The sequence below is a fragment of the Tursiops truncatus genome, chromosome 11, assembly GCF_011762595.2.
Source record: "Tursiops truncatus isolate mTurTru1 chromosome 11, mTurTru1.mat.Y, whole genome shotgun sequence".
NCBI lineage: Eukaryota > Metazoa > Chordata > Mammalia > Artiodactyla > Delphinidae > Tursiops > Tursiops truncatus.
Genome location: NC_047044.1, coordinates 42,576,213 through 42,591,141, shown reverse-complemented (window position 1 = coordinate 42,591,141; position 14,929 = coordinate 42,576,213). Strand labels below are relative to the sequence as shown.

General features: G+C 37.9%; 1 protein-coding gene across 1 annotated transcript in view; it reads right to left on the bottom strand.

Moving 5' to 3' along the window:
- Nucleotides 1-5,582: 5,582 nt before the first annotated feature.
- Nucleotides 5,583-14,929, bottom strand: part of CAPS2 (calcyphosine 2) — a 31,636-nt gene continuing 22,289 nt past the window's right edge. The window contains 2 exon segments of the mRNA XM_073789217.1: nt 5,583-5,766; nt 14,815-14,913. Coding sequence (XP_073645318.1) covers nt 5,591-5,766; nt 14,815-14,913 — 275 coding nt within the window. The 3' untranslated portion in view covers nt 5,583-5,590.

Below are 14,929 nucleotides of genomic sequence, written 5' to 3'. Positions count from 1 at the left end.
CTTTAAAGCTTGTGCTCTTTCCACAACATCATTTACATTAAAATATTACTATAAGCACATACTTTTCCTTGATGTGGTGGTCATCTGAATACTTCCCCCAAATTACTTTTCCTTGACAACTTAAAACTGGTGGCGCAGTGGTTGAGAGTCCACCTGCCGATGCAGGGGACACGGGTTCGTGCCCCGGTCTGGGAAGATCCCACATGCCGCGGAGCGGCTGGGCCCCGTGAGCCATGGCCGCTGAGCCTGCGCGTCCGGAGCCTGTGCTCCGCAACGGGAGAGGCCGCAACGGTGAGAGGCCCGCGTACCGCAAAAAAAAAAAAAAAAAGTTCTGTAAGAATCTCTTCAACTACTTTATAAGTGTGCAACTTTCATAAGTGACACACAATGATTTCCTTGAATTACAGTCATTTGTTTCATACTGACTTTCTCATCATCTGAAAATCGCAGAAAACTCAACATACAGTTGCAAAGGTGAGGAATCTTTTCGTTTATATCTAAACTTATTCAGCCATGGCTCCGAAATCCCATTCTAACTTGATAAAAAGAATACTTAAACACAAGGACCATGATTGTTTTCTCTTGGCATAAAATTTGTCACCAGAGAGGTAATTTTTATTCAAATCCTTCCAAATAATTTTGCCTTGCTTGGATATCCAAAAACTATACAAATCAGCTTACGCAGGTTATTAAAGAGAGAAATCTGAAAATGTGTATCCACTAATACATTTCTAAAATCTCCATGATCAAATCTCCAAAATCTTCTGTTTCAGCTTATATATATCAATAGAACCTTTTAATTGCCATCTCAATAATACCTTAATAAATCGAATATTTTCAGAATGGTGTGTTATTATTGTTCCCTGGGATGACACAGACAGCCCTTCCATGCTCCACTGTGCCTAGTTTATGCCTGTGTTACAGCAATCATGAATTAGGTTTTGGAATTTTTAACTACCTTAGGCATTGTGCCATGCCATATTTGGGTCCGTGATGCCTACTGTAGTGTCTGACGGAGAACTGCAGCTGTGACCTGACAACTAACTTAGGAGTAGTTAATTTAGTTGTACACAAGTAACACGTTCTTTATGGTAGTTAACTGTGACTTCCCCACCCTCCCTAAAATCTTTGAGGTAGGTGAGAATTAGCTATTCCTCTTATCCTCACTACCCAGTTATAACGAAATAAATTTCAGAGTAAATTCTGCCAGACATACAGACGTTTATTAAACAAGCGCGTCTTAGCAAGGAGACACGGAGAGATTACCAAACCTCTTCTGTAAACTCAGTGAAATCCCAGCAGTCTGTCCTTTTGGGAACTCCAATCAACGCTATGCTGAAATGCTCACCAGAGGAAGAAGCCGGCACACTCCAGGGGAGGGATCTGGTTACTGCATTGTTATAGTTGGTCGGCCAGAAGTCGTTCTAATCCATAGATAGACACAAGACCATTTAGGACTCTAACAAGACACTGTTTTCATGGATAAAACCCATTGCGTTTAGGAGGCTAATTACCTAGGCATCCGATAATGACTGAGTCCCAGCTAACTGAAGTGAATATAGTAGCCCCTGAGCCATGAGGCCTTGTTGATGAAGTGCAGTCTGTGCATTCTTTATTAGGGAAACTTACTGCCCCTGTAGTTGAAGTTTGCACTAAAGTGCACATTCATACTATTTACATGGTCTATGCTAAAATGTTTTAATGCAAAATTGTTCGTATGTAAGAACCATTAACAATCGCTGCTCAGTAAATCACACGTGTATCCTGTCAACAAATTTTGATTTAACACCTACCACAGGTCAGACACAATGCTAGACACCATAACGTTAAATAAGATATGGTTCTTATCCTCAAGAAGCTTACAATCTAGTTGGAGAAACATAAGCAAAATAATCACTATAGTATGAAGTGATAAATGCTGGATTAAGGGCACATCCAAGGTGCCAAGAGGATCCCAAAGAAGGGCAACTACATCAGACTCAAGAGTTTGTCTGATGTAGCTTTCTAAAAGACATGGTTCTTGAAGTAGTATCAGAACACAACTATGAATTAAGTTAGATGCACTAAGTGGAAGAAATAATTTTGGACAAAAGTAGCAGAGCAATTCTGAAGGCAGAGAAGTTTGAAACCTCACAATCCATTTTCAAAATTGTAAGCAGTTCAGAATGGCTGGGGGATCAAGGAGAGTGAGCTGAGTGGAGAGAGAGGAGCTTAGGGAGACCAGATCATTCAGGTTTACAAGTTACGGTAAGCAGTTTGAACTTTTCTAAAAGATATGGTATACCAAGGGAAGATTTTAATCATGGAAGAAGTGTACATTTTAGAAAGATCATTCCAACAGCAATATGCAGGATGGGTTGAAGCAGGACTGGGGAAGAGACAGAGTTGACGAGGGGGTATGTGGTAAAACCTTGAGCAAAGGCATAAGCAATCGAGAATAGTGAAAGAAACAGATTCAAAAGAAAGAAACCAAAGGACTTGAGACTGAGTGGATATACAGAGTGTGAGAAAAATTTAGAATACCTCTGCCTTGGGCAATTGTATGGATAGTGCTACACAATAGGTGTAAATGACTGAATGAATGAAGTAATGATCAAATGAACAGTGGCTCCAATATGGAGTATTTATTCTTTACTATATGAAGATATCCAATACGTAAGTTGTCCTTAGAAGTTTGTATAACCATAAAACAAAAGTAGGAGGCAATGACACAAGCTTCGTCTCTTATCAGTTTCTAATAATCCCTGTCAACCCATTGGATTCTCTTCTCTTGCTTGGCTTCTGTTATACAGGCTCAGTCCCTTCTACTTCTTTAAGCACTTTCACTGTAGATGTTTTTTTCTTGCTGGTCAACCTAGTAGTGATTACCGTTTATCACAGTACATATTTTATTTTGCAAGCACTGTAGCATAAACTGTAATCTCACAAATGCATGTTAATTAATCTGCAGTAAGCACAGCTTACTTTATACAATTCTCTCCTGAAGTAACTGACAACTTAGATTGACTAGAAATCCAAAGTAATTAATAAACTAAGATGTGTTTTACAGCTGCATCTACATTATGAATTATCCTAAGTGACTCTCCCTGTGCAGAATCACTGGCTTATTAAGTACCTATGTTCATATACCATAAAATTTAAAACAGGAACATATACTTTTATCTATACTATAGTTGTTCCATCATACAAATGTATATTCTTTCCTAATTAAAATATAGCTAAAAGTTCCTAAATAATATCCCTTTTCTAATTAAATATAAATTTTCCCTGAAAATCTGTAAAACTTTATTTATAAGAATAGAAACAGTAAAGTCAATATATAGAATTCAATAAACAGTATGGTTAACTGGAAAAGCAATTCTATACCACAAACAAACAACTACCTTTTAGAGATCTAGAGAACAATGAAATACTCTTAACCATAAACTTCATGTAACATCGTTACAACATATAACAATATTTTAAAGCTAATCAAGAGATTTTTAGAATATGAAGACTATATTTTTAATATAATTTCAAAAGTCAATTATTATGTTGTGGATGTTTGAAAATGTAACTTCTATTAAATGCTCTCCTATTAAATTGAATACTAAACAATAGATTTTTACTATACCAAAGAAGAATGCAGACAGTGAGGCAAAAGCAGAATGATTTATTGTGCCACGAATTATAATTTAACAAACTATGCCAAATAACATATTGAACATGGATTATCTAGCTCTACATGGAAATAACAGTGTAAAATAATAAGAAATTAACTACAAGAAGTTACATCTCCTAAACAGAGAAAATTCCTGCAAATAATCACATGAATATTTATATTCAGAGGGTGGAGGTTTATTGAAGAATATGCTGTTATATTAATATGTTAAATCCTGGAAGAATCTCCCCGCCACCCTTTTTTTTTTCCCAATATGACAGCCTATACATTTTCTGATTATATTCACAGGAAAATATGACATAACTATATTAAGAATAGATTTGTTAAGGAGAACTAAATAAAAATTTACCAACGAAAAATATTACATGCATATTGAACACCCAGAGTTATTAGTCATTTTAATGTAAAAACAATTTGTAGGGTTTAAAATGACTATAGTTGGATAAATGTTTCCAAGAAAAAGAATGTGACTCAGAAATACTGTTATAGACTTATTTCTGTCAAAACATCTTCCAGCATATTGTTTTAATTACAATAACCTAATTGAAGAAGGAATAAAGAATTTAGCTAGAGAAAATAGCACTAAAATGTCCATGTATACTTTGTTTCTGATATTTCAGTAGAAAGTTTTAGTACCTCCTCGAATCTTGAAAAAGTACTACTTTAAATTTATGGGGCTCACGCACATCACATTTCTGATAATGTTGTCAAAATATGAAGTTGTATGCCAAAATTCATATTCTACACAGTATGTATTTTCATTTTTGAACCACTTCTTATTTTGCTTGACACTATTTTTTATAGTTTGTTTTATCTTAATACATAAAATTTTAAATCATAAACTTGAAAATAACTCTATAAAGTTTTTTCTTTCTCTCTGCATTTCCAAAGAGATGTGAGGAACATAGAAGAATTTATAAAGAATGATTACATCTAACTGTTAAATAAGATCTATTTCGAAAAAAATGTTTCAGTTGTTTAGTATACCAAAAAGAGGTGTTATTTAGGATAGCATGCGTTCATTTTAGGACACAGATGAACTTTTTACATTTTGGTTAAGAATTACTAAATTATCCCTTAGTCCATACAAGTGATAACATACTTTTTGAGTTCTTTATTTAATATTCTAAGAAAATATTTCTCTTCCCATTTTGTATTGTTTCTAGTTAAATAATAATTCTGTGCAGGTAATAGGAATTGCAGTTAAAAACAGAATAAAATAACAAATAGAACTGATCACCAGAATAATTACATTGTGCTCTATTGAACAAGCAATAGTACATGATTTGGAAGACAAGAATTCACAAGTCAGTGTTTAAATAAGCATTTGAGGGGTAAGCCTCCACCATTCTAAATATTTATGTACAGAAAACATCTATAGTCACACTGCATGGAAAGTTTCTTTTGCATATCCTTTAATTCATTTAACATTTTCAGATGTTTGAAGCAAGCTGAACTATTTCAGTCTCATAGGCTTTGGGTCCAAGTCTAGTTCATCAAATTGGGAATGGTGGCAATTATATTTTGGGGAATGGGTAGCAAAAAAAATCAATGGACAAGAAACGTGGTTACAGTATAGCTGCTCACCTATTGTTTGATACAGATGTTACTTTTCTATGAAGGCTAATAAAATATGACCTACTAAAATAACTTGAATAATTACTTATTCAAGATAAGTAATAAATCAGAAAGACAGATCTTTATAAACTTATAAGCAGGCGAGCACTCGTATATGTGTGTGAGTATACACATACCCTTACATCTATCTTTCTGAATACCTCTCTTTCCAGGTTCAACTTTTTTGAGAAAACAACAAACAAACAGAATAATGAGAGCCCTAGAAAAATACATTCCAGTGTTTGATACTTTAAATTCAATTCATCTCTCCTTTAAAATGCTTAGTACTGATGATATACTCATTTTAAAAAACTAGATCCCCCATGGAGTATGTAAGATATTAACAAAATCTTCATCATCTACTATCCCTATACTTAGACCTTCATAGTGATCTTCAAATTCACCATATGACACTTCATCAGACTTACTGCAGGCATCTTTCAGTGTTTCTAGAAAAGACGTTTTGATTTCTTCCTCTGTGGAATGTCCTGTAAAATAGTACTGACTATGAAACAATGTCCTTAAAAGTTCAGTGAAATGGCTGATGATAATAAAGAAATACTTAAGTCACCTGATGAAATCTTTCCAACAATTTGAAGTCTTATGTCAAACTACCCTGCAATTTATTTAAACATTTTCTTGCATGAACTAGAATTTAATGGTGAGGACTTCAACACACATTTGAAGCATCTTTTAAAAGCGTCTGACAGGATGTGTCCTTATGTATAGGCAAAATAACAGTTACTACTGTAGATATTCTTGTATTTGTTAATGTTTTAGAGAACTCGGTTTCATTCCCATTAGAAATGAGGAAAGAAGAAAACAAGTAAATAGTTTCATGATTTAAAGGCTGATAACACAGTAATGCAATGTGTTAAAGGCATTAGTTACTTTATGAAGCAGTTACTCATAACTGCAGCTAGAAAATATTACTGCAAACACAGGATTCAGAGGCCTATGAAAATCTTTGCTGGAAGAAATTTTACTTGATTAACTCATTCTATTTTTAATCTCTGACATTAAGTAGGCTATTTCCACTGGTCGGTTATACTAAATATGATTAAATTTTACCCATAGGAAGATGCTATTGAGAATCACATATGTAACAAAAAAAATTGAATAGTTTGTTATTTAAAGTGAGAACATAAAATATCTGATTCATCCTTTTTTAAAAATTCATTTGATTTTTTAATTTAGAAAAAGAACAATAAGCTATTTAAATAATACCTTTGATTATATTATGGCCAGCTAAAGGAAAGAGTGATCTCAGCTTAAATACTTTTTCCTTAGGGAGGAAATATTAGGATATTTTCTGTACCTTCAAATTTTAATAGACATATTTATGTTCATTATATGATAGCTCCATCCCTAGAGAAAGCCATTTCCTTATTCTGCCTTAAATCTTGAAGCATAAGCAGTTACAGTAAAACTAATTCAGAGAACTTGCACATGTAATTATGTATCCTCTAAATCTATTCTGTTCTAACTCAATTTCATCACTATCTCCTCAACAGGAAATAAAAGTTAATCTCAATTATAAACATAAAAGAAAAAAGTAAGTACAGATAATAGACCTCAGAACTTTTAAATTAAGCAGCTCTCCAGTTGCTGCTAACGTGTTTAAGAAGAAAGAGCTCCATGGCCGACCACTTACAGGAAAGAACTCATAGGGCTAAATAACTCATCCAGTATCACACAGACAGTAAATGGTTAAGCAGTAAATTACATGGATCTCTCTGATTGGAACTCCCACAGTTTTCCCATTAAACTTTGCAGTATCTCAGGAAGGGCCTCAGCCGTTTATAGTAAAAGAACATACTAAAGTTTACTGTTTGCCTTCAAGATGGCGGAAGAGTAAGACGCGGAGCTCACCTTCCTGCCAACAAAAACATCAGAAATACATCTACATGTGGAACAACTCCTACAGAACACCTATTGAACGCTGGCAGAAGACCTCTGACCTCCCAAAAGGCAAGAAACTCCCCTCGTACCTGGGTAGGGCAAAAGAAAAAACAGAGACAAAGAATAGGAACGGGACCTGCACCAGTGGGAGGGAGCTGTGAAGGAGGAAAGATTTCCACACAGTAGGAAGGCCCTTCGCTGGCGGAGACTGCGGGTGGCAGAGGGGGAAAGCTTAGGAGCCGAGGAGGAGAGCACAGCAACAGGGGTGCGGAGGGCAAAGCGGAGAGATTCCCGCACAGAGGATCAGGGCCGACCGGCACTCACCAGCCGGAGAGGCTTGTCTGCTCACCCGCCGGAGCGGGTGGGGGCCGGGAGCTGAGGCTCGTGCTTCGGTCGTATCGCAGGGAGAGGACTGGGGTTGGCTGCATGAACACACCCTGAAGGGGGCTAGTGCGCCACAGCTAGCCGGGAGGGAGTCCGGGAAAAAGTCTGGAGCTACCGAAGCGGCAAGAGACTTTTTCTTGCCTCTTTTTCCTGGTGCGCGAGGAGAGGGGATTAAGAGCGCCGCTTAAAGGAGCTCCAGAGACGGGCGCGAGCCGCGGCTAAAAGCGCGGATCCCAGAGACGGGCATGAGACGCTAAGGCTGCTACTGCAGCCACCAAGAAGCCTGTGTGTGATAATAGGTCACTCTCCACACCTCCCCTCCCGAAAGCCTGTGCAGCTCGCCAATGCCAGGGCCCCGTGATCCAGGGAAAACTTCCCCGGGAGAACGCACGGCGCGCCTCAGGCTAGTGCAACGTCACGCCGGCCTCTGCCTCAGCAGGCTCGCACCGCATCCGTACACCTTCCTCCCTCCAGCCTGAGGGAGCCAGAGCCCCCGAAGCAGCTGCTCCTTTAACCCCGTCCTGTCTGAGCGAAGAACAGATGCCCTCAGGCGACCTACACGCAGAGGCGGGGCCCAATCTAAAGCTGAGCCCCGGGAGCTGTGGGAACAAAGAAGAGAAAGGGAAATCTCTCCTAGCAGCCTCAGGAGCAGCGGATTAAACCTCCACAATCAACTTGATGTGCCCTGCATCTGTGGAATACCTGAAGAGACAACGAATCATCGCAAATTGAGGAGGTAGACTTTGGGAGCAATGATATATATATGTTTCCCCCTTTTTCTCTTTTTGTGAGTGTGTATGTGTATGCTTCTGTGTGTGATTTTGTCTGTATAGCTTTGCTTTTACCATTTGTCCTAGGGTTCTCTCTGTCGTTTTTTTTTTTTTTACTTAAAAAAATTGTTTTGCTTGATATTTATTTTTTATTTTAATAAATTTATTTTATTTTATTTTATCTTCTTCTTTCTTTCTTCTCTCCCTTTTATTCTGAGCCATGTGGAGGACAGGCTCTTAGTGCTCCAGCTAGGCACCAGGGCTGTGCCACTGAGGTGGGAGAGCCAAGTTCAGGACACTGGTCCACAAGAGACCTCCCAGCTCACGTAATATCAAACGGCGAAAATCTCCCAGAGATCTCAATCTCAACGCCAAGACCCACCTCCACTCAACGACCAGCAAGCTACAGTGCAGGATACCCTATGCCAAACAACTAGCAAGACAGGAACACAACCCCATCCATTAGCACAGAGGCTGCCTGAAATCATAAAAAGGCCACAGACACCCCAAAACATACCAGCAGACGTGGACCTGCCCACCAGATGGACAAAATCCAGCCTCCTCCACCAGAACACAGGCACCAGTCCCCTCCACCAGGAAGCCTACACAACCCACTGAACCAACCTTAGCCACTGGGAACAGACACCAAAAACAACAGAAACTACGAACCTGCAGCCTGCGAACAGGAGACCCCAAATACAGTAAGTTAAGCAAAGTGAGAAGACAGAGATACACACAGCAGATGAAGGAGCAAGTCAAAAACCCACCAGACCTAAAAAATGAAGAGGAAATAGGCACTCTACCTGAAAAAGAATTCAGAATAATGATAGTAAAGATGATCCACAATCTTGGAATAGAATGGAGAAAATAAACGTTTAACAAGGACCTAGAAGAACTAAAGAGCAAACAAACAGAGATGAAAAACACAATAAATGAAATTAAAAATTCTCTAGAAGGGATCAATAGCAGAATAACAGAGGCAGAAGAACGGGTAAGTGACCTGGAAGATAAAATAGTGGAAATAACTACTGCAGAGCAGAATAAAGAAAAAAGAATGAAAAGAATTGAGGACAGTCTCAGAGACCTCTGGGACAACATTAAACGCACCAACATTCGAATTATAGGGGTCCCAGAAGAAGAAGAGAAAAAGAAATGGACTGAGAAAATATTTGAAGAGATTATAGTTGAAAACTTCTCTAATATGGGAAGGGAAATAGTTAATCAAGTCCAGGAAGAACAGAGAATCCCATACAGGATAAATGCAAGGAGAAACACGCCAAGACATATTAATGAAACTATCAAAAATTAAATACAACAAATATTAAAAGCAGCAAGGGAAAAACAGCAAGTAACACATAAAGGAATCCGCATAAGGTTAACAGCTGAAAGGGAAAAACAGCAAATAACACGTAAGGGAATCCCCATAAGGATAACAGCTGATCTTTCAGCAGACACTCTGCAAGCCAGAAGGGAGTGGCAGGACATATTTAAAATGATGAAAGAGAAAAACCTACAACCAAGATTACTCTACCCAGCAAGGATCTCATTGAGATTTGATGGAGAAATTAAATGTTTTACAGAAAAGCAAAAGCTAAGAGAATTCAGCACCACCAAACCAGCTTTACAACAAATGCTAAAGGAAGTTCTCTAGGCAGGAAACAAAAGAGAAGGAAAAGACCTACAATAGCAAACCCAAAACAATTAAGAAAATGGTCATAGGAACATACATATCAATAATTACCTTAAATGTAAATGGATTAAATGCTCCAACCAAAAGGCATAGACTGGCTGAATGGGTACAAAAACAAGACCCGTATATATGCTGTCTACAAGAGAACCACTTCAGACCTAGGGATACATACAGACTGAAAATGAGCGGATGGAAAAAGATATTTCATGCAAATGGAAATCAAAAGAAAGCTGGAGTAGCAATTCTCATATCAGACAAAATAGACTTTAAAACAAAGACTATTACAAGAGACAAAGAAGGACACTACATAATGATCAAGAGATCAATCCAAGAAGAAGAAATAGCAATTGTAAATACTTATGCACCCAACATAGGAGCACTTCAATATATAAGAAAAATACTAAGAGCCATAAAAGGGGAAATCGACAGTAACACAATCATGGTAGGGGACTTTAACACCCCACTTTCACCAATGGACAGATCATCCAAGATGAAAATAAATAAGGAAACACAAGCTTTAAATGACACATTAAACAAGATGGACTTAATTGATATTTATAGGACATTCCATCCCAAAACAACAGAATACACATTCTTCTCAAGTGATCATGGAACATTCTCCAGGATAGATCATATCTTGGGTCACAAACCAAGCCTTGGTAAGTTGAAGAAAATTGAAATCGTATCAAGTATCTTTTCTGACCACAATGCCATGTGACTAGATATCAATTACAGCAAAAAATCTGTAGGAAATACACACACATGGAGGCTAAACAACACACTACTTAAGAACCAAGAGATCACTGAAGAAATCACAAGAGTAAATCAAAAAATACCTAGAAACAAATGACAATGAAAACACAATAACCGAAAACCTATGGGATGCAGCAAGAGCAGTTCTAAGAGGGAAGTTCATAGCTATACAAGCCTACCTTGAGAAACAAGAAACATCTCAAATAAATAACCTAATCTTACACCCAAAGCAATTAGAGAAAGAAGAACAAAAGAAGTCCAAAGTTAGCAGAAGGAAAGAAATCATAAAGATCAGATCAGAAATAAATGAAAAAGAAATGAAGGAAATGGTAGCAAAGATCAATAAAACTAAAAGCTGATTCTCTGAGAAGATAAAATCATAAATCATTAGCCAGACTTATCAAGAAAAAAAGGAAGAAGACTCAAATCAATAGAATTAGAAATGAAAAAGGAGAAGTAATAACTGACACTGCAGAAATACAAGGGATCATGAGAGATTACTAAAAGGAACTATACGCCAATAAAATGGACAACCTGGAAGAAATGGACAAATTCTTAGAAATTCACAACCTTCGGAGATGAACCAAAAAGAAATAGAAAATATGAACAGACCAATCACAAGCACTGAAATTGAAACTGTGATTAAAAATCTTCCAACAAACAAAAGCCCAGGACCAGATGGCTTCACAGGAGCAATCTATCAAACATTTAGAGAAGAGCTAACACCTGTCCTTCTCAAACTCTTCCAAAATATAGCAGAGGGAGGAACACACCCAAACTCATTCTACGAGGCCACCATCACTCTGATACCAAAACCAGAAAAAGATGTCACAAAGAAAGAAAACTACAGGCCAATATCACTTATGAACATAGATGCAGAAATCCTCAACAAAATACTAGTAAACAGAATCCAACAGCACATTAAAAGGATCATACATTATGATCAAGTGGGGTTTATCCCAGGAATGCAAGGATTCTTCAATATTTGCAAATCAATCAACGTGATACACCATATTAACAAGTTGAAGGAGAAAAACCATATTATCATCTCAATAGATGCAGAGAAAGCTTTTGACAAAATTCAACACCCATTTATGATAAAAACCCTCCAGAAAGCAGGCATAGAGGGAACTTTCCTCAACATAATAAAGGCCATATATGACAAACCCACAGCCAACATCATCCTCAATGGTGAAAAACTGAAAGCATTTCCACTAAGATCAGGAATGCCCACTCTCACCACTATTATTCAACATAGTTTTGGAAGTTTTAGTCACAGCAATCAGAGAAGAAAAAGATATAAAAGGAATCCAAATTGGAAAAGAAGAAATAAAGCTCTCACTGTTTGCAGATGACATGATACTATACATAGAGAATCCTAAAGATGCTACTAGAAAACTACTAGAGCTAATCAACGAAGTTGGTACAGTAGCAGGATACAAAAGTAATGCACAGGGCTTCCCTGGTGGCGCAGTGGTTGAGAGTCCACCTGCTGATGCAGGGGACACGGGTTCTTGCCCCAGTCCAGAAAGATCCCAAATGCCATGGAACGGCTGGGCCTGTGAGCCATGGCTGCTGAGCCTGCGCATCCAGAGCCTGTGCTCCGCAACGGGAGAGGCCACAACAGTGACAGGCCCGCGTACTGCAAAAGAAAAAAAAAAAAAGCACAGAAATCTCTTGCATTCCTATACACCAATGGAGGAAAATATAAAAGTGAAAGTAATAAAACACTCCCATTTACCATTGCAACAAAAAGAATAAAATATCTAGGAATAAACCTACCTAAGGAGACAAAAGACCCGTATACAGAAAATTATACAACACAGATGAAAGAAATTAAAGATGATACAAATAGATGGAGAGATATACCATATTCTTGGATTGGAAGAATCAACATTGTGAAAATGACTCTACTACCCAAAGCAATCTACAGGTTCAATGCAATCCCTATCAAACTACCCCTGGCATTTTTCACAGAACTAGAAGAGAAAATTTCACACTTTGTATGTTAACACAAAAGACCCCGAATAGACAAAGCAATCTTGAGAAAGAAAAACGCAGGTGGAGGAATCAGGCTCCCTTACTTCCGACTACACTACAAAGCTACAGTAATCAAGACAGTATGGTACTGGCACAAAAACAAATATAGATCAATGGAACAGGATGGAAAGCCCAGAGATAAACCCATGCACATATGGTCACCTTATCTTTGATAAAGGAGGCAAGAATATACAGTGGAGAAAAGACAGCCTCTTCAATAAGTGATGCTGTGAAAACTGCTCGGACAGCTACATGGAAAATAATGAAATTAGAACACTCCCTAACACCATACACAAAAATAAACTGAAAATGGATTAAAGACCTAAATGTAAGGCCAGACCCTATCAAACTCTTAAAGGAAAACATAGGCAGGGGCTTCCCTGGTGGCGCACTGGTTGAGAGTCCGCCTGCCGATGCAGGGGACACAGGTTCATGCCCCGGTCTGGGAAGATCCCACATGCCGCAGAGCAGTGGGCCCGTGAACCATGGCCACTGAGCCTGCACGTCTGGAGCCTGTGCTCCGCAACGGGAGAGGCCACAACAGTGAGAGGCCCACGTACAAAAAAAAAAAGCAGAAAAAAACCAAAAACATAGGCAGAACACTCTATGATGTAAATCACAGCGAGATTCTTTTTGACCCACCTCCTGGAGAAATGGAAATAAAAACAAAAATAAACAAATGGGACCTAATGAAACTTAAAAGCTTTTGCACAGCAAAGGAAACCATGAACAAGACCAAAAGACAACCCTCAGAATGGGAGAAAATATTTGCAAATGAAGCAACCGACAAAGGATTAATCTCCAAAATTTGCAAGCAGCTCATATAGCTCAATATCAAAAAAAACAACCCAAACCAAAAATGGGCAGAAGACCTAAATAGACATTTCTCCAAAGAAGATATACAGATTGCCAACACACACATGAAAGAATGCTCAACATCATTAATCATTAGAGAAATGCAAATCAAAACTAAAATGAGATATCATCTCACACCCGTCAGAATGGCCATCATCCAAAAATCTAGAAACAATAAATGCTGGAGAGGTTATGGAGAAAAGGGAACCCTCTTGCACTGTTGGTGGGAATGTAAATTGATACAGCCACTATGGAGAACAGTATGGAGGTTCCTTAAAAAACTAAAAATAGAACTACCATACATCCCAGCAATCCGACTACTGGGCATATACCCTGAGAAAACCATAACTGAAAAAGAGTCATGTACCAAAATGGTCATTGCAGCTCTATTTACAATAGCCAGGACATGGAAACAACCTACGTGTCCACCAACAGATGAATGGATAAAGAAGATGTGACACATATATACAATGGAATAGTACTCAGCCATAAAATGGAACGAAACTGAGTTATTTGTAGTGAGGTGGATGGACCTAGAGTCTGTCATACAGAGTGAAGTAAGTCAGAAAGAGAAAAATAAATACCATATGCTAACACAGATATATGGACTCTAAAAAAAAAAAAAAGAAAAGAAAATGGTCAGAAGAACCTAGGGGCAAGAGGAGAATAAAGATGCAGACCTACTAGAGAATGGACTTGAGGATACGGGGAGGGGGAGGGGTAAGCTGGGACAAAGTGAGAGAGTGGCATGGACATATATACACTACCAAATGTAAAGTAGCTAGCTAATGGGAAGCAGCCACATAGCACAGGGAGATCAGCTCGGTGCTTTGTGATCACCTAGAGGGGTGGGATAGGGAGGGTCGGAGGGAGACGCGAGAGGGAAGAGATATGGGGACATATGTTTATGTATAACTGATTCACTTTGTTATAAAGCAGAAACTGACTCGCCATTGTAAAGCAATTATACTCTAATAAACATGTTAAAAAAAAAAGCTCTCACATTTCTGGTTTAAAAAATAATTATTTATTTCCTCACTTAATGGCCTCAAGTCCATGCTATGAATTAATATAATTTAAAGATATTACTTTGATTAACTCACATTTTAGAAATCTAATGTATTTTCACTTGTAATGATTACCTAAAATTACTTAAGGATGCTTCTTTGCACAATAACATTTTCTTATGTCTATAACAGACACACTGCCTGTTTTGTTAAAATCCATTTTCATAAAGGCCTAAATAAAGAGAGAAAT